This window comes from Nerophis lumbriciformis, linkage group LG08 (genome assembly GCF_033978685.3).
Source record: "Nerophis lumbriciformis linkage group LG08, RoL_Nlum_v2.1, whole genome shotgun sequence".
Lineage (NCBI taxonomy): Eukaryota > Metazoa > Chordata > Actinopteri > Syngnathiformes > Syngnathidae > Nerophis > Nerophis lumbriciformis.
Window position 1 is genome coordinate 2743001 of NC_084555.2, and position 20387 is coordinate 2763387.

Here is a 20387-nt window from a genome sequence, read left to right on the forward strand (position 1 = left end):
AGATCTAACATAGTAGTGAGAGTCCAGTCCATAGTGGGGCCAGCAGGAGACCATTCCGAGCGGAGACGGGTCAGCAGCACAGAGATGTCCCCAACCGATGCACAGGCGAGCGGTCCATCCTGGGTCCCAACTCTGGACAGCCAGCACTTCATCCATGGTCCCCGGAACCGGAATAACCCGGCGAAGAGGCAGAGGAAAAAAGAAAAGAAACAGCAGATCAACTGGTCTAAAAAGGGGGTCTATTATGGCGTCACATTACTGCCAAAAATCCGAGCGCATAAAAACTGTTATCGCGCGCTGATTCTCCACTTCGTGCGCGCGCGACACCCTTTTGCGCGCGCGCGGTGCCTTTTTGCGCGTGCGTGGTGCCTTTCTGCGCGCGCAAATAATCATTAACTCTGAATTTAATGGCAGCAACACATTGCAAAAAAAGTTGGCACAGGGGCATTTTTACTACTCGGCCTTGCCACTTACGTGCAGTGATTTCTCCAGATTCTCTGAACATTTTGACGATATTACGGACCGTAGACGGTGAAATCCCTAAATTCCTTGCAATAGCTTGTTGAGAGATGTTGTTCTTAAACTGTAGGACAATTTGCTCACACATTTATTCACAAAGTGGTGACCCTCGCCCTTTTCTTGTTTGTGTATGACTGAGCATTTCATGGAAGGTGCTTTCTCTGTCTTTTTTGCCACTTGTGCCAGCTTTTTTGAAAAATGTTGCAGGCATCAAATTCCAAATGAGCTAATATTTGCAAAAAAATAACAAAGTTTACCAGTTCGAACGTTAAGTATCTTGTCTTTGCAGTCTATTCAATTGAATATAGGTTGAAAAGGATTTTTTAAATCATTGTATTCTGTTTTTATTTACACAATGTGCCAACTTCACTGGTTTTGGGTTTTGTATAATAATCTCTAAATGTATAATATAGGCCAGGGGTTGGCAACCCAAAATGTTGAAAGAGCCTTATTGGACCAAAAATACAAAAACAAATCTGTCTGGAGCCGCAAAAAATTAAAAGCCATATTACATACAGATAGTGTTTCATGATATATAAATTGAATTAATATGACTTAAAGGAAACTAAATGAGCTCAAATATAGCTACAAATGAGGCATAATCATGCAATATGTACATATAGCTAGCCTAAATAGCATGTTAGCATCGATTAGCTTGCAGTCATGCAGTGACCAAATATGTCTGATTAGCACTCCACACAAGTCAATAACATCAACAAAACTCACCTTTGTGGATTCATGCACAACGTTAAAAGTTTGGTGGACAACATGAGACAGAAAAAGAAGTGGCATAAAACACGTCCTAGAAAGTCGCAGAAAGATATACATGTAAACAAACTACGGTGAGTTCAAGGACCGCCAAAATTAGTAGGACAAAACGGCGCTCGCCAAATACTCGAATCAGTGAAGCATGTTAGTGTGCTTTATAACAATTAGGGACGTTTGTGTCATGTTTGTCCTCCTATAGAAACCATATTAAAACAAAAAAATATATTTTTTCCCCTCAACTTTTTCCATTTTTTCATACATTTTTGAAAAAGCTCCAGAGAGCCACTAGGGCGGCGCTAAAGAGCCGCATGCGGCTCTAGAGCCGCGGGTTGCCGACCCCTGATATAGGCAGATTGCTACCTGGTAATTCTAACACAATACAACAATCGAAATGAGAGCAAAATAATAATAGCTTATATTTATTGGATGACTATGGAGCTTTCATAACAAAGAGATTACTGCACCAAATAAGGTAAATTTGATTCTTATTAACAAAAATAGTGTGAGCAAGGGCAGGACAAAAAAAAGTTGGTATTCGCGCTGTGATTGGGCGGCCAATAGATAGAGCTTTGATTGGCGTTTGGAAGGATGGACACTAGAGATGCGCGGTTTGCGGGCACAACCGCGGAGTCCGCGGATTATCCGCGGATCGGGCGGATGAAATTTAAAAAAATAAGATTTTATCCGCGTGCGGGTCGGGTTGGGCGGATCAATTAGATTTTTATTTTTATTTTTATTTTTTTTGCGGGTGGCAGTTAAACCAATTCGGAAATATATACACATAGTTAAATGTTGTTACCCACATACGAAAAACGAGCAGGCACCTGCTGCATATGCCACAACAGAAGAAAAAAAAAGAAAAGAGATGGACACTTTTACGGAGCGGAGAAGGGACGCCTCGCCGGTGTCCGGGACCGAGGCCCCTTCCCCCGAGAGGGCCCCACCGGGAGCCGTAGCTGAGGCGATCCGCGAGAAGGGCCCGACGCATGTCCAGGGTCACTACCGCGCCCACCGCACCGACACCCCGCCTCGTCCGCCTTCGCCGCGGCCGGCGTCACGCGCAGCAGGTAAGCAGCTTACCTGCCCGCCACCCCCGAAATTCACATTTCTATCACAATTATCATACTGTAAACATGGTAAGCTAACTTCATTAAAATTAATAGTCCTGTCATAGCATGGAATTACAATTCAAATGTAGTTTTTTTGTAAGCCTTTCAAAAGAATTCAAAATATGAAAAATTAATGAAAATTAATTTAAGCCATCAGACACTTGAAAAGTGGCACATCACATCTCTAATGTAATCATTTTAACTTTTCAACAGAAATAGCACTGCAAAAATATTAAGGACATACTTCTGTATTTTGGTAGTTATGCTGTCAACATTTAACAAGATTTCTTCAACTTGGACTTGAAAGCATAAATAGTATAAACACTTTTAACAGTATGTCGTGCTGTGAAATACAGCCGACAGGATTGCGCACCACACAGGAAGCAAGGCCAATGTGCATGCAGGTGCAGGAGAAGAAAGGACTTCTTTCATTTAAGGTTTGTGATAAACCATCAAACTCATTCGTTAAAAGGACTCTATAGTAATATAAAGCGAATTTTTCTGGACATTATCATGCAAGAAAAGTTTATTTTTGGGACCGCGATCACCGCGTAATGATTTTTAAAGGTTGCATTACAAACATGTAACTGTCCCATGTGATCAGCCAGTGCGATTGGAAGTCCATGCTCAATTATTGCCTCCGTAAATAAAACTTCGGCATTTATCACATCCAAAGAATCTGTTTGGGCGACGAAAAACGTTGAAAGTTTTCCACTTGTATCGCTAGCAACGGCATTAGACTTGTGTTTTTTTGTCCCAACGTGGTCTTTTACATCGCTAATTCCTCCGTGTCCGATCGAAAAATCTTGTCTGCACAAGGTGCAATTCGCGTAGTTTTCACCCTTTTTTTTTTAAATTAAAGAAAAAACGTATTTTTTATCACTGCACCCGTAACCCGGAATAGGTTGATGAAAACCGTACGAATTACGGGAAAACCGGAGTAGTTGGCAGGTGCCTCACTAATGCCTTGCATCGTCTATATTAGATATACCGGGCGGATGGCGGGCGGATGCAGTTCTGATCAAATGTTAGATCGGGTGGATTGCGGATGGTTGACGACTTTCTGATGCGGTTGCGGATGAAATATTTGCCTATCCGCGCATCTCTAATGGACACTGTTGCGCAATTGAACCCACACTGCAAAAACTGAAATCTAAGTAAGATTAAATATCTCAAATAAGGGTGATATTTGCTTATTTTATGTCTGATAAGATCATTCTTCTCACTAAGCAGATTTTATGTTAGAGTGTTTTACTTGTTTTAAGGGTTTTGGTCCTAAATGATCTCAGTAAGATATTACAGCTTGTTGCTGAGATTTGATGACCTATATTGAGTAAAACATGCTTGAAACTAGAATATCAACTGTTGCAAAGCTGTGTCATCAACACTCACAAGTAGAAAACTACTTTTTTAAAGTAATCATTTCTTACTTCAAGCATGAAAAAAAAAATCATGCTGCCGAGCGCATATCATTATTATAAGATAATGGCACTAGCATTTGCTTAATTTAAGAATATTTTTCAACATATTGAGCAAAAAGGTCTCTTTTTTTTCTACCAAGAAAAGTGCACTTGTTATTAGTGAGAATATACTTATTTTAAGCTATTTTGGGGTTCATTGAGGTTAGCAAATTAGGGACCGCAATGTCCCTTTGGGACAGAGGACCCTATTGAATTTGTAAGGTTTTATTATTATTTATTATACCGCCGCCTCTTTGAGCTGTAATTTGACCCTCTTAACATGCTTCAAAACTCACCATATTTGACACACACATCAGGACTGGCAAAAATGGCCATTTAATGAAAAAAACCAAACCCCAAAACTCAAGATTGCGCTCCAGCGCCCCCTAGGAAAAAACACAGACAAAACTGCTTGTAACTTCCGGTAGGAATGTCGTAGAGACATGAAACAAAAACCCCTATGTAGGTCTGACTTAGACCTAGATTTCATACACTGACATTCTTCAGCAAGAATCAACAGGAAGTTGGCAATTCCCCCTTCTAAACAACATTTTAGTAAAAACAGTCACTGAGCTGTAATTTGACCCCCTTAACATGCTTCAAAACTCACCATATTTGACATACACATCAGGACTGGCAAAAATTGACATTTAATGAAAAAACCAAACCCGAAAACTCAAAATTGCGCTCTAGCGCCCCCTAGGAAAAAACACAGACAAAACTGCTTGTAACGTCCGGTAGGAATGTCGTAGAGACATTAAACAACAACCCCTATGTAGGTCTGACTTAGACCTATATTTCATACACTGACATCCTTCAGCAAAAATCAACAGGAAGTTGGCAATTCCCCCTTCTAAACAACATTTTAGTAAAAACAGTCACTTTTGCCTCTTTGAGCTGTAATTTGACCCCCTTAACATGCTTCAAAACTCACCATATTTGACATACACATCAGGACTGGCAAAAATTGACATTTAATGAAAAAACCAAACCCGAAAACTCAAAATTGCGCTCCAGCGCCCCCTAGGAAAAAACACAGACAAAACTGCTTGTAACGTCCGGTAGGAATGTCGTAGAGACATGAAACAAAAACCCCTATGTAGGTCTGACTTAGACCTAGATTTCATACACTGACATTCTTCAGCAAGAATCAACAGGAAGTTGGCAATTCCCCCTTCTAAACAACATTTTAGTAAAAACAGTCACTTTTGCCTCTTTGAGCTGTAATTTGACCCCCTTAACTTGCTTCAAAACTCACCATATTTGACACACACATCAGGACTGGCAAAAATGGCCATTTAATGAAAAAAACCAAACCCCAAAACTCAAGATTGCGCTCCAGCGCCCCCTAGGAAAAAACACAGACAAAACTGCTTGTAACTTCCGGTAGGAATGTCGTAGAAACATGAAACAAAAACCCCTATGTAGGTCTGACTTAGACCTAGATTTCATACACTGACATTCTTCAGCAAGAATCAACAGGAAGTTGGCAATTCCCCCTTCTAAACAAAATTTTAGTAAAAACAGTCACTTTTGCCTCTTTGAGCTGTAATTTGACCCCCTTAACATGCTTCAAAACTCACCATATTTGACACACACATCAGGACTGGCAAAAATGGCCATTTAATGAAAAAAACCAAACCCCAAAACTCAAGATTGCGCTCCAGCGCCCCCTAGGAAAAAACACAGACAAAACTGCTTGTAACTTCCGGTAGGAATGTCGTAGAGACATGAAACAAAAACCCCTATGTAGGTCTGACTTAGACCTAGATTTCATACACTGACATTCTTCAGCAAGAATCAACAGGAAGTTGGCAATTCCCCCTTCTAAACAAAATTTTAGTAAAAACAGTCACTTTTGCCTCTTTGAGCTGTAATTTGACCCCCTTAACATGCTTCAAAACTCACCATATTTGACATACACATCAGGACTGGCAAAAATTGACATTTAATGAAAAAACCAAACCCCAAAACTCAAAATTGCGCTCTAGCGCCCCCTAGGAAAAAACACAGACAAAACTGCTTGTAACGTCCGGTAGGAATGCCGTAGAGACATTAAACAACAACCCCTATGTAGGTCTGACTTAGACCTATATTTCATACACTGACATCCTTCAGCAAAAATCAACAGGAAGTTGGCAATTCCCCCTTCTAAACAACATTTTAGTAAAAACAGTCACTTTTGCCTCTTTGAGCTGTAATTTGACCCCCTTAACATGCTGCAAAACTCACCAAACTGGACACACACATCAGGACTGGCGGAAATTGCGCTCTAATAAAAAAAAAAAAAAAAACCCGAAAACTCAAAATTGCGCTCTAGCGCCTCCTAGGAATAAAACAGACAAAACTGCTCCTAGGAAGAAAACACAGACAAAACGGCTTGTAACTTCCGGTAGGAATGTCGTAGAGACATGAAACAAAAACTTCTATGTAGGTCTCACTTGTACCTAGATTTCATACACTGACATCCTTCAGCAAAAATCAACAGGAAGTTGGCAATTCCCCCTTATAAACAAAATGTTAGTAAAAACAGTCACTTTTGCCTCTTTGAGCTGTAATTTGACCCCCTTAACATGCTGCAAAACTCACCAAACTGGACACACACATCAGGACTGGCGGAAATTGCGCTCTAATAAAAAAACCAAAAAAAAAACCCGAAATCTCAAAATTGCGCTCTAGCGCCTCCTAGGAATAAAACAGACAAAACTGCTCCTAGGAAGAAAACACAGACAAAACGGCTTGTAACTTCCGGTAGGAATGTCGTAGAGACATGAAACAAAAACTTCTATGTAGGTCTCACTTGTACCTAGATTTCATACACTGACATCCTTCAGCAAGAATCAACAGGAAGTTGGCAATTCCCCCTTCTAAACAAAACTTTAGTAAAAACAGTCACTTTTGCCTCTTTGAGCTGTAATTTGACCCCCTTAACATGCTTCAAAACTCACCATATTTGACATACACATCAGGACTGGCAAAAATTGACATTTAATGAAAAAACCAAACCCCAAAACTCAAAATTGCGCTCTAGCGCCCCCTAGGAAAAAACACAGACAAAACTGCTTGTAACGTCCGGTAGGAATGTCGTAGAGACATGAAACAAAAACCCCTATGTAGGTCTGACTTAGACCTATATTTCATACACTGACATTCTTCAGCAAGAATCAACAGGAAGTTGGCAATTCCCCCTTCTAAACAACATTTTAGTAAAAACAGTCACTTTTGCCTCTTTGAGCTGTAATTTGACCCCCTTAACATGCTTCAAAACTCACCATATTTGACATACACATCAGGACTGGCAAAAATTGACATTTAATGAAAAAACCAAACCCCAAAACTCAAAATTGCGCTCTAGCGCCCCCTAGGAAAAAACACAGACAAAACTGCTTGTAACGTCCGGTAGGAATGTCGTAGAGACATTAAACAACAACCCCTATGTAGGTCTGACTTAGACCTATATTTCATACACTGACATCCTTCAGCAAAAATCAACAGGAAGTTGGCAATTCCCCCTTCTAAACAACATTTTAGTAAAAACAGTCACTTTTGCCTCTTTGAGCTGTAATTTGACCCCCTTAACATGCTGCAAAACTCACCAAACTGGACACACACATCAGGACTGGCGGAAATTGCGCTCTAATTAAAAAAAAAAAAAAAACCCCCGAAAACTCAAAATTGCGCTCTAGCGCCTCCTAGGAATAAAACAGACAAAACTGCTCCTAGGAAGAAAACACAGACAAAACGGCTTGTAACTTCCGGTAGGAATGTCGTAGAGACATGAAACAAAAACTTCTATGTAGGTCTCACTTGTACCTAGATTTCATACACTGACATCCTTCAGCAAAAATCAACAGGAAGTTGGCAATTCCCCCTTATAAACAAAATTTTAGTAAAAACAGTCACTTTTGCCTCTTTGAGCTGTAATTTGACCCCCTTAACATGCTTCAAAACTCACCAAATTGGACACACACATCAGGACTGGCGGAAATTGCGCTCTAATAAAAAAACCAAACCCGAAAACTTAAAATTGCGCTCTAGCGCCTCCTAGGAATAAAACAGACAAAACTGCTCCTAGGAAGAAAACACAGACAAAACGGCTTGTAACTTCCGGTAGGAATGTCGTAGAGACATGAAACAAAAACTTCTATGTAGGTCTCACTTAGACCTACATTTCATTCATTGACAACCCCCAGCAAAAATCAACAGGAAGTTTTCAATTCCCCCTTCAAAACAAAAGTGGGGTCAAAACAGTCACCTTTTTTTTTTAAAACATTATCTCCTCTGAGCGCGTTTGTCGTGTCGGCTTCAAACTAGCACAGGAGAGAGATTGAACCCTTCTGATTAAAAGTTGACGAAAGAGTTTTAACTACTGCTCCGGTTTTGATTTTACGAGCCTTCAAAGAACCGCTGCGCTGGTGCTGCTGTGCTGCTGCCGTCTCAAGATGGCCGCTTAAAAGCAGGAAGCACCAGCGTGACCACACAATGCAGAGAAGGTAGGTACTGTGCGGGTAAAGATATGTTAACTGGATGAAGGCAGAAAGCACAAGTGTGACCCCAATATGCAGAGAAGGTAGGTAATGTGCGGATGACAATTGGTTGAATGGGTACAGGCAGGCAAAACGAGCGTGACCTTACTATGCAGAAAAGGTTAAATTACATGATTACATAGATATGTTGTATGGGTGAAAGAAAGAAGCACCAGTGTGTCCCCAGGATGCAGGGAAGGTAGGTAATGTGCAGGTAAAGATATGTTGAATGGGTAAAGGCAGGAAACACCAGCAAAAGTCGGTCCCGTCCAACGCTGCTTGCACCTTTATTTTACTTGTTTTGGAAAGTCTTGACAAGCCAAATTTTCTTGTTCTATTGGCAGATAATTTTGCTTAGTTCAAATAAAATACCCCTAATTTTTGTATTTTTTTTTTCTTGTTTTTGAACACTGACTTTTTGCAGTGCGGAAGATGGACTCAACCCGGTAATAGACTTAGGAAAAATGAGGAAAGCCTAGGCATGGCAAGGATGGACTCGCAGAGACAATTGCCATCGGGCAACCTACCGTATTTTTCGGACTATAAGTCGCAGTTTTTTTTCATAGTTTGGCCGGGGGTGCGACTTATACTCAGGGGCGACTTATGTGTGAAATTATTAACACATTACCGTAAAATATCAAATAATATTATTTAGCTCATTCACGTAAGAGACTAGACGTATAAGATTTCATGGGATTTAGCGATTAGGAGTGACAGATTGTTTGGTAAACGTATAGCATGTTCTATATGTTATAGTTATTTGAATGACTCTTACCATAATATGTTACGTTAACATACCAGTTGGTTATTTATGCCTCATATAACGTACACTTATTCAGCCTGTTGTTCACTATTCTTTATTTATTTTAAATTGCCTTTCAAATGTCTATTCTTGGTGTTGGCTTTTATCAAATAAAATTACCCCCAAAAATGCGAAATATATATCTTTTTTTCCTTATACCCATAAATTGGGTATAAAAGTAGATTCCATGAAATGCTCAGTCATTCACAAACAAGGATGGGGCGAGGGTCACCACTTTGTCAACAAATGCGTGAGCAAATTGTTGAACAGTTTAAGAAAAACCTTTCTCAACCAGCTATTGCAAGGAATTTAGGGATTTCACCATCTACGCTCCGTAATATCATCAAAGGGTTCAGAGAATCTGGAGAAATCACTGCACGTAAGCAGCGAAGCCAGTGACCTTCGATCCCTCAGGCTGTACTGCATCAACAAGTGACATCAGCGTGTAAAGGATATCACCACATGGTCTCAGGAACACTTCAGAAACCCACTGTCAGTAACTACAGTTGGTCGCTACATCTGTAAGTGCAAGTTAAAACTCTCCTATGCAAGGCGAAAACCATTTATCAACAACACCCAGAAACGCCGTCGGCTTCGCTGGGCCTGAGCTCATCTAAGATGGACTGATACAAAGTGGAAAAGTGTTCTGTGGTCTGACGAGTCCACATTTCAAATTGTTTTTGGAAACAGTGGACGCCGTGTCCTCCGGACCAAAGAGGAAAAGAACCATCTGGATTGTTATAGGCGCAAAGTTGAAAAGCCAGCATGTGTGATGGTATGGGGGTGTATTAGTGCCCAAGACATGGGTAACTTACACATCTGTGAAGGCACCATTAATGCTGAAAGGTACATACAGCTTTTGGAGCTGTCGCACAGCAGCTAAATGAACACTTGGTGTCTAACAATCTCTGTGAACCTTTTCAATCCGGTTTCAGGGCAAATCACTCTACGGAGACAGCCCTCGCAAAAATGACTAATGATCTACTGCTAACGATGGATTCTGATGCGTCATCTATGTTGCTGCTTCTTCATCTTAGCGCTGCTTTCGATACCGTCGATCATAATATTTTATTAGAGCGTATCAAAACACGTATTGGTATGTCAGACTTAGCCTTGTCGTGGTTTAACTCTTATCTTACTGACAGGATGCAGTGCGTCTCCCATAACAATGTGACCTCGGACTATGTTAAGGTAACGTGCGGAGTCCCCCAAGTTCGGTTCTTGGCCCTGCACTCTTTAGTATTTACATGCTGCCGCTAGGCGACATCATACGCAAATACGGTGTTAGCTTTCATTGCTATGCTGATGACAGCCAACTCTACATGCCCCTAAAGCTGACCAACACGCCGGATTGTAGTCAGCTGGAGGCGTGTCTTAATGAAATTAAACAATGGATGTCCGCTAACTTCTTGCAACTCAACACTAAGAAAACGGAAATGCTGATTATCGGTCCTGCTAAACACCGACATTTATTTAATAATACCACCTTAACATTTGACAACCAAACAATTACACAAAGCGACTCAGTAAAGAATCTGGGTATTATCTTCCACCCAACTCTCTCCTTTGAGTCACACATTAAGAGTGTTACTAAAACGGCCTTCTTTTATCTCCGTAATATCGCTAAAATTCGTTCCATTTTGTCCACTAGCGACGCTGAGATCATTATTCATGCGTTCGTTACGTCTCGTCTCGATTACTGTAACGTATTATTTTCGGGTCTCCCTATGTCTAGCATTAAAAGATTACAGTTGGTACAAAATGCGGCTGCTAGACTTTTGACAAGAACAAGAAAGTTTGATCATATTACGCCTATACTGGCTCACCTGCACTGGCTTCCTGTGCACTTAAGATGCGACTTTAAGGTTTTACTACTTACGTATAAAATACTACACGGTCTAGCTCCAGCCTATCTTACCGATTGTATTGTACCATATGTCCCGGCAAGAAATCTGCGTTCAAAGAACTCCGGCTTATTAGTGATTCCCAGAGCCCAAAAAAAGTCTGCGGGCTGTAGAGCGTTTTCTATTCGGGCTCCAGTACTATGGAATGCCCTCCCGGTAACAATTAGAGATGCTACCTCAGTAGAAACATTTAAGTCCCATCTCAAAACTCATTTGTATACTCTAGCCTTTGAATAGCCCCCCTTTTTTTAGACCAGTTGATCTGCCGTTTCTTTTCTTTTCTCCTCTGCTCCCCCCTATCCCTTGTGGAGGGGAAGACACACAGATCCGGTGGCCATGGATGGGGTGCTGGCTGTCCGGGGTCGGGACCCGGGGTGGACCGCTCGCCTGTATATTGGTTGGGAACATCTCTGCGCTGCTGACCCGTCTCCGCTCGGGATGGTTTCCTGCTGACCCCACTGTGGACTGGACTCTTACTGTTATGCTGGATCCACTATGGACTGGACTCTCACAATATTATGTTAGACCCACTCGACATCCATTGCATTCAGTCTCCCTAGAGGGGGGGGGTTACCCACATATGCGGTCCTCTCCAAGGTTTCTCATAGTCATTCACATCGACGTCCCACTGGGGTGAGTTTTTCCTTGCCCTTATGTGGGCTATACCGAGGATGTCGTTGTGGCTTGTGCAGCCCTTTGAGACACTTGTGATTTAGGGCTATATAAATAAACATTGATTGATTGATTGATTGAAGCTATGTGTTGTGTTACATCAACGTGGCTTCATAGTAAAAGAGTGCGGGTACTAGACTGGCCTGCCTGTAGTCCAGACCTGTCTCCCATTGAAAATGTGTGGCACATCTTTTTTTCCTTCTTTATTATGCATTTTCGGCCGGTGCGACTTATACTCTGGAGCGACTTATACTCCGAAAAATACGATATTCAAGAAGCACACCAAGTCCAACTGATGAATTTTGTTAGCATTAAGAAAACTCAAGACACACACTTAAGTTTCCTCCCGTTTAATTAACATCTGTACAAAATAGTATTTTACACAAACTATGAACACATTTCGCACGCTAACTCTTCACCACTACACCCTGCCGAGACCCGCCGGATAGTCAAACTGTAAACATGTCATTCATGAACATTATGGCACACATCCCTTTTCAAGTGACTTCATCTGAAATCATCGGCATAAAACACATGCAATACATCTAAGCTAAAGTTACAGCCTCTGCAGTAAGTCATTAAAGTGCATCATTTTTTTTTTCCCCTCTTGACAAACGTAAAAAACCATCAAGTAATGCTGCTATGCTATTGTTATGACGCGATGGTCAGTGTAGAGCCAGTGAATTATACACCTTAGTTAAAAAAATGCGTGATAGTCATGCACCTGTGCTGAAGACGCGTTTGTTTAGGATTACAGCTGCAAACAAAAACAACACGTTTTTTTACAGACACAATAGATTTCTAATACCCACCTTAAGTGCAACTTGATTTCTGTTCAATTTATACACAAACCTGCAAGCTGAAGACCCAGCACATTATATTTGTGTGATATCTTTCCACATACGGGGCAACAAAAACTTTTATAGAGAACAATTTCAACTTGTGTCTGTTTCATTCATGAAAGTCCCACACGATAACTTAAATGCAACATTTTGTTTACTTGATTGTAGACGTAAATCTTCTTTGTGTCAGAACCCAGGAGAACGATCCAGATAAGAATGACGATGCTTCCCAAGGCTCGGCTAACAAACCTGAAAAAAGTCAAAATCGGTTTATTTCCAGTGTATGCTCGTTTTTTTTGGTGTAAATTCCGCACATGATACGACCTTGTGTATGTGCGGCGGCAGCTCATCCTCAGAGCTCTCCTCCGGTAGCGACTCGTGGCGACGCGGTGCTGCCGATTGATACTCCTCAGCCCACCCGCCCATCGGCACACGGGCTGACCTTGTCACCGCCTTTCCCCCTAAGGTATCTTCCGTAAAAAACAACATAGAGGTATAAAAATTCTGCCTTCACCTTTGATTATTATCACCTCAATTCTCAGCAGTTCTCAACATAACACAAAACATAATGTACCTTATAAATGTCCATTCATCCATCCATTTTCTACCGCTTGTCCCTTTCGGGGTCGCTCGCGGGGGGTGCTGGAGCCTATCTCAGCTGCATTCGGGCGGAAGACTTGTCCAGGTACACCCTGGACAAGTCGCCACCTCATCGCAGGGCACTTTATAAATGTACCAATGTTAAATTATGAATAGTTTGCTTGGATTGATTTGAATAAAGTGACATAATGACAATGATAGTACCAATGATAGTACCAGTACCTTCATTTCTTAGAAATAGATTTGAATGTACTGTAAAAATTAAGTTTTTTTTATATCTTTCATTTTGAAGATTTTTTTCAAATACATTTTAATATTGTATGAAACACAGTACAATAGAGTGCACTACACCTATAGTAGTTTTATGAAGTAATGTAATAATTATAGGGATGTCCGATTATGGCTTTTTTGCCGATATCCAATATTCCGATATTGTCCAACTCTTAATTACCGATACCGATACCGATACAAACAGTCGTGGAATTAACACATTATTATGCCTAATTTGGACAACCAGGTATGGTGAAGATAAGGTCCTTTTTTAAAAAAATTCTAAAATAAAATAAGATAAATAAATTAAAAACATTTTCTTGAATAAAAAAGAAAGTAAAACAATATAAAAACAGTTACATAGAAACTAGTAATTAATGGAAATGAGTCAAATTAACTGTTAAAGGTTAGTACTATTAGTGGACCAGCAGCACGCACAATCATGTGTCCCTTGCAGACTGTATTGATATATATTGATATATAATGTAGGAACCACAATATTAATAACAGAAAGAAACAACCCTTTTGTGTGAATGAGTGTAAATGGGGGAGGGAGGTTATTTTTGTTGGTGTAAGTGTATCTTGTGTTTTTTATGTTGATTTAATAAAAATTAAAAAAATGATACCGATAAAAAAAAACAACGATACCGATAATTTTCGATATTACATTTTAAAGCATTTATCGGCATCGACATCTCTAAATAATAATGTGCAATATTTACCTTGGAGAGAAAACTTCAACCATATCTCCTTCCAGTTTGTCAAACACACCATCATCAGTGTCTCCATATTTTCTACTGTATTTTGATTTCCTAATGTTTTGATAATCAATTTGTCATTACTGCATTCTTTCTAATGACAAAAGTAAAGTGCATGTGAATTACCCTATTATTTGAACTACAACCCCGTTTCCATATGAGTTGGGAAATTGTGTTAGATGTAAATATAAACGGAATACAATGATTTGCAAATCCGCTTCAACCCATATTCAGTTGAATATGCTACAAAGACAACATATTTGATGTTCAAACTGATAAACATTTTTTTTTTTGCAAATAATCATTAACTTTAGAATTTGATGCCAGCAACACGTGACAAAGAAGTTGGGAAAGGTGGCAATAAATACTGATAAAGTTGAGGAATGCTCATCAAACACTTATTTGGAACATCCCACAGGTGAACAGGCAAATTGGGAACAGGTGGGTGCCATGATTGGGTATAAAAGTAGATTCCATGAAATGCTCAGTCATTCACAAACAAGGATGGGGCGAGGGTCACCACTTTGTCAACAAATGCGTGAGCAAATTGTTGAACAGTTTAAGAAAAACCTTTCTCAACCAGCTATTGCAAGGAATTTAGGGATTTCACCATCTACGGTCCGTAATATCATCAAAGGGTTCAGAGAATCTGGAGAAATCACTGCACGTAAGCAGCTAAGCCCGTGACCTTCGATCCCTCAGGCTGAACTGCATCAACAAGTGACATCAGCGTGTAAAGGATATCACCACACGGTCTCAGGAACACTTCAGAAACCCACTGTCAGTAACTACAGTTGGTCGCTACATCTGTAAGTGCAAGTTAAAACTCTCCTATGCAAGGCGAAAACCATTTATCAACAACACCCAGAAACGCTGTCGGCTTCGCTGGGCCTGAGCTCATCTAAGATGGACTGATACAAAGTGGAAAAGTGTTCCGTGGTCTGACGAGTCCACATTTCAAATTGTTTTTGGAAACAGTGGACGTCGTGTCCTCCGGACCAAAGAGGAAAAGAACCATTTGGATTGTTATAGGCGCAAAGTTGAAAAGTCAGCATGTGTGATGGTATGGGGGTGTATTAGTGCCCAAGACATGTGTAACTTACACATCTGTGAAGGCGTCATTAATGCTGAAAGGTACATACAGCTTTTGGAGCAACATATGTTGCCATCCAAGCAACGTTACCAAGGACGCCCCTGCTTATTTCAGCAAGACAATGCCAAGCCACGTATTACATCAACGTGGCTTCATAGTAGAAGAGTGCGGGTACTAGACTGGCCTGCCTGTAGTCCAGACCTGTCTCCCATTGAAAATGTGTGGCACATTATGAAGCCTAAAATAACACAAGGGAGACCCCCGGACTGTTGAACAACTTAAGCTGTACATCAAGCAAGAATGGGAAAGAATTCCACCTGAGAAGCTTAAAAATGTGTCTCCTCAGTTCCCAAACGTTTACTGAGTGTTGTTAAAAGGAAAGGCCATGTAACACAGTGGTGAACATGCCCTTTCCCAACTACTTTGGCACGTGTTGCAGCCATGAATTCTAAGTTAATAATTATTTGCAAAAAATAAATAAAGTTTATGAGCTTGAACATCAAATATCTTGTCTTTGTAGTGCATTCAATTGAATATGGGTTGAAAAGGATTTGCAAATCATTGTATTCTGTTTATATTTATGTATAACACAATTTCCCAACTCATATGGAAACAGGGTTTGTATAGGGGGCACTTAAAATTCTTTCATTTTCTTAAAAATCGTCTTATAACTTGGTGCGGCATATATATGTAAAAATACTGGTTGTGCTTACCAACCTCGAAGCTATTTTTTTTGGTACATGGTGTAATGAGTGTGACTAGTAGATGGCAGTCACACCTAAGAGATACATGTGAACTGCAGGTTGACGCCTGTTCATTAAATGACGCTAGCAAGTACCCGTAAGCAAGCAACACCAAAACTTTGATGTTTCATTGAGAATATAGAACCTTACACACGGCGCTCAAAAATCTGTCAAAATGTTTTAGTACAACTTTGGTAAGCTATGAAGCCGTACCGCTTGATGGAACGCGGAGCATAACGGCTTCCGTAGTCAGACGTACTGTGCTTCCACATACGGGTATTATTACGGTGTGTGTATAAGGACTCCAAAATGGCACCAATGTTTTGACCTATTAAGCGAAACCAACTTTTCTTACCTATTGGTACCTGCTGATGTGTATTTGGGGTTTATTTCTGTCCCAAAAATTTGCACGCATCCGCGCCGTAGTCAATAAGCTCCTTCTTTTTCTCTATCCTCTTTTTGTGGGGCATTCTGTCAGGGTTGTCCCTGACAGTTTGGTCATGTTTTAGCTTTTCCTCTGTGTCTGTCTTTATTTCCTGTTAGGGCTCTTATTTTGTCTTTATTTCCTGCTTGTATGCTTGAGTGTTTTTTCCCCTCAGCTGTGGCTGATTGGCACCGGGCCACACCTGGTGTCAATCAGCCAGCTGCTATTTAGATCTGCTTTGTCCTACAGTCAGGGCTGGATTATTGTCGCTACTACCTGTCATTAATACTTGTCGTTGTAGCTGTGTCTACTTCTGTTCACTCTGCTCATGTCATAGTTCCTTCGTGTCACAGTAAGTGTTTTTGTTTCTTGTCCACAGTTAGCCTTTGTGCTAGTTTTTGTTCATAGCCAAGTTTGTTCTCCGCCTTGTGCGCACCTTTTGTTTGTACCCTTTTGTTTGTTTTTGGTTATAGTGTTAAATTAAATCATGTTTTCCTGCTCAATGCCTGCCGCCATCTCTGCATCTTGGGGTTCGTCACCAACACACTCTGACAGAATAATCCAGCCCTGACTGGAGGACAGAGCAGCTCTAAATAGCAGCTGGCTGATTGACACCAGGTGTGGCCCGATGCCAATCAGTCACAGCTGAGGGGAAAAAACACTCAGGGATACAAGCAGGAAATAAGGACAAAATAAGAGTGCTAACAGGAAATAAAGACAGACACAGGAAAAACTAAAACATGACCAAACTGTCAGGGACAACCCTGACACATTCATCCTCCGCTGTTGCCATTTTTAATATGAAGTAGCGTACTGTTCTAATTAGAGATGTCCGATATTATCGTCCGATAAATGCTTTAAAATGTAATATCGGAAATTATCGGTATCGGTTTCAAAATTATCGGTATCGGTTTCAAAAAGTATAATTTATGACTTTTTAAAACGCCGCTGTGTACACGGACGTAGGGAGAAGTAAAGAGCGCCAATAAACCTTAAAGGCACTGCCTTTGCCTGCCGGCCCAATCACATAATGTCTACGGTTTTTCACACACACAAGTGAATGCAAGGCAACAGCCATACAGGTCACACTGAGGGTGGCGGTATAAACAACTTTAACACTGTTACAAATATGCGCCACACTGTGAACCCACGCCAAACAAGAATGACAAACACATTTCGGGAGAACATCCGCGCCGTAACACAACATAAACACAACAGAACAAATACCCAGAACCCCTTGCAGCACTAACTCTTCCGGGACGCTACAATATACACCACCCCCCCCCCCCCAATCTCCTCATGCTCTCTCAGGGATAGCATGTCCCAAATGCCAAGCTGCTGTTTTGAGGCATGTTAAAAAAACTAATGCACTTTGTGACTTCAATAATAAATATGGCAGTGCCAGGTTGGCATTTTTTTTCCCATAACTTGAATTGATTTATTTTGGAAAACCTTGTTGCATTGTTTAATGCATCACAACAAAATTAGGCATAATAATGTGTTAATTCCACGACTGTATATATCGGTATCGGTTGATATCGGTATCGGTAATTAAGAGTTGGACAATATCGGAATATTGGATATCGGCAAAAAAGCCATTATTGGACATCTCTAGTTCTAACTTATAGCTGTCAGTAGACTCGCTATGGAAGCGCTAAAAACTAGAGGTATAACAAAGATGACGGAGAGAAGACGCTGTTGAAGTGGAGCCATGTAAATAAGACCGCTCACAAAACGGCGCACCCTGAGGAAACCAAAGAACCACCATTACATGTTATGTAGACCACAAGGAAGTGGTTTAAATGTAGAATAAAAAAACTGATAATATGACTCATTTGGTGCGCCTTATAATACGGTGCAGCCTATTGTCCGACAAATACGGTCGGCTTGACGAAGGTCTACTCTCTAGTTACCGCTGTATCGGCGCTGGTTGCTCTGTTGGGATGAAGCCCCCTCCTGACCCGCGGAGGCACTGCCGTCAGAGACTGAAGAAGGGATGACTGTCGTGGGACTGGGTACTGATGTGGGGAAGGTGTGCGAGCGAGGGAAGTTTTTGTAGCGTGAGCTGGGCACGCTCTTGACCTCGTCCGGGACGCTGTCGCTGCTCTCGTCGCTCTCCTGCCTATGCCATGTGTGACGAGAGAGCTCGCCGCGCCACTGCTGCTTGTGCAGCTGTGGGAGGAAACCATGAAAAGGAGGTGGATTATCATGAAAACAGATAAGAGATCTAGACAACACGTGGACATGTTCTACCTACCTCGTGTATGTAAAGTGCATGCATGCTCATATCCGTGGAGGCGTACTCGGATAGGACCAAACTGGTGAGCTGACCCTCCCACGCACTGCTGCCTGAACTCAGCGTTCGAGCATCCGTCCTTTTAGGAATGGAAAAATAGATGAAAAGATGGGCGTTTGATAAACAAAGAGGAAACAACAGAAGTGGCATATTGTGGCAAAAATGGTTGGCTTATTTACTCAACTGCACAGACAGTCTTAATGTACGCGAGTACCGTATTTTTCGGAGTATAAGTCGCTCCGGAGTATAAGTCGCACCGGCCGAAAATGCATAATAAAGAAGGGAAAAAACATATATAAGTCGCACTGGAGTATAAGTCGCATTTTTGGGGGGAAATGTATTTGATAAAAGCCAACACCAAGAATAGACATTTGAAAGGCAATTTAAAATAAATAAAGAATAGTAAACAACAGGCTGAATAAGTGTACGTTATATGAGGCATAAATAACCAACTGAGAACGTGCCTGGTATGTTAACGCAACATATTATGGTAAGAGTCAATCAAAAAACTATAACATGGTATGCATGTTTACCAGTGCTTAGCAAATTACTTTTAAAAAGTAATTACAGTTACTCGATACTTTGCCAAAAAAGTAATTGAATCACAATCAGAATTACTATTGAATAAATGTAATATATTATGAGTAGAAGTAATTATTGCATTACTTTAAAAAAAAAATAAAAAATTAAATAACTTGACATAAGCAGTTGAGAGATGTTTCATGAGAGCAGAGTGTGTGTAAGTGCCTTTAAAAGGCAGGCGTGTTGCTAAGTGACACGTGATTTCAGCGCCCAGACATAGCAGCATTAGCTCAGCTGTGTTTGTTTGTTCAGACTTGCAGTTTGCGGGCAGCTACGGTAGCTCAGTTGAATCTTTTCACTAAATTGTGTTAGCGTGAGGTAATAAAGAGATTAAATGTTCTTTGTCTTGTCTCCTTGTCCACAAATGAGTATTGTAGGATCACAAGCTTGTGTCTTCAATCATTGATTTGTTATTCTTTATTCCACTGTAGTAGTAGTGTGTGAATGTGTGCGTGCTGTGTGTTGTTTGCTCTGTGATGTTAAAGTACCACTGATAGTCACACACACACACACACACACACACACTAGGTGTGGTGAAATTACCCTCTGCATTTGACCCATCTCCTTCTTCCACCCCCTGGGAGGTGAGGGGAGCAGTGAGTAGCAGCGGTGGTCGCGCTCGGGACTCATTTTGGTGATTTAACCCCCAATTCCAACCCTTGATGCTGAGTACCAAGCAGGGAGGTAATGGGTCCCATTTTTATTGTCTTTGGTAGGACTCGGCCAGGGTTTGAACTCACGACCTACCGATCTCAGGGCGGACACTCTAACCATGGATGTTTACAGTGTTTCTTATGGAGAAATATGGCTCTGGAGAACATTTCCTTTGAAATGCCACCATAAACGTCAGCTTTACAGATACCATGGCTGTTCTGAATGATGTCGACTACTACAAATCATGCTGTGAGCCACATGTAAATGTATTAAAGGCCTACTGAAACCCACTACTACCGACCACGCAGTCTGATAGTTTATATATCAATGATGAAATCTTAACATTGCAACACATGCCAATACGG

The 20387-nt window shown here is 40.9% G+C and overlaps 1 protein-coding gene across 1 annotated transcript in view; it reads right to left on the reverse strand.

Moving 5' to 3' along the window:
* Positions 1-12094: 12094 nt before the first annotated feature.
* atg9a (ATG9 autophagy related 9 homolog A (S. cerevisiae)) overlaps positions 12095-20387 on the reverse strand; it is a 35341-nt gene continuing 27048 nt past the window's right edge. Inside the window, exons 18-21 of the mRNA XM_061968119.2 lie at positions 18748-18865; positions 18404-18662; positions 12927-13072; positions 12095-12851 (exon numbers count right to left, since the gene is read on the reverse strand). Of these exons, the coding sequence (XP_061824103.2) occupies positions 12843-12851; positions 12927-13072; positions 18404-18662; positions 18748-18865 (532 nt within the window). The 3' untranslated portion in view covers positions 12095-12842. The remainder of the gene's footprint in view (positions 12852-12926; positions 13073-18403; positions 18663-18747; positions 18866-20387) is intronic.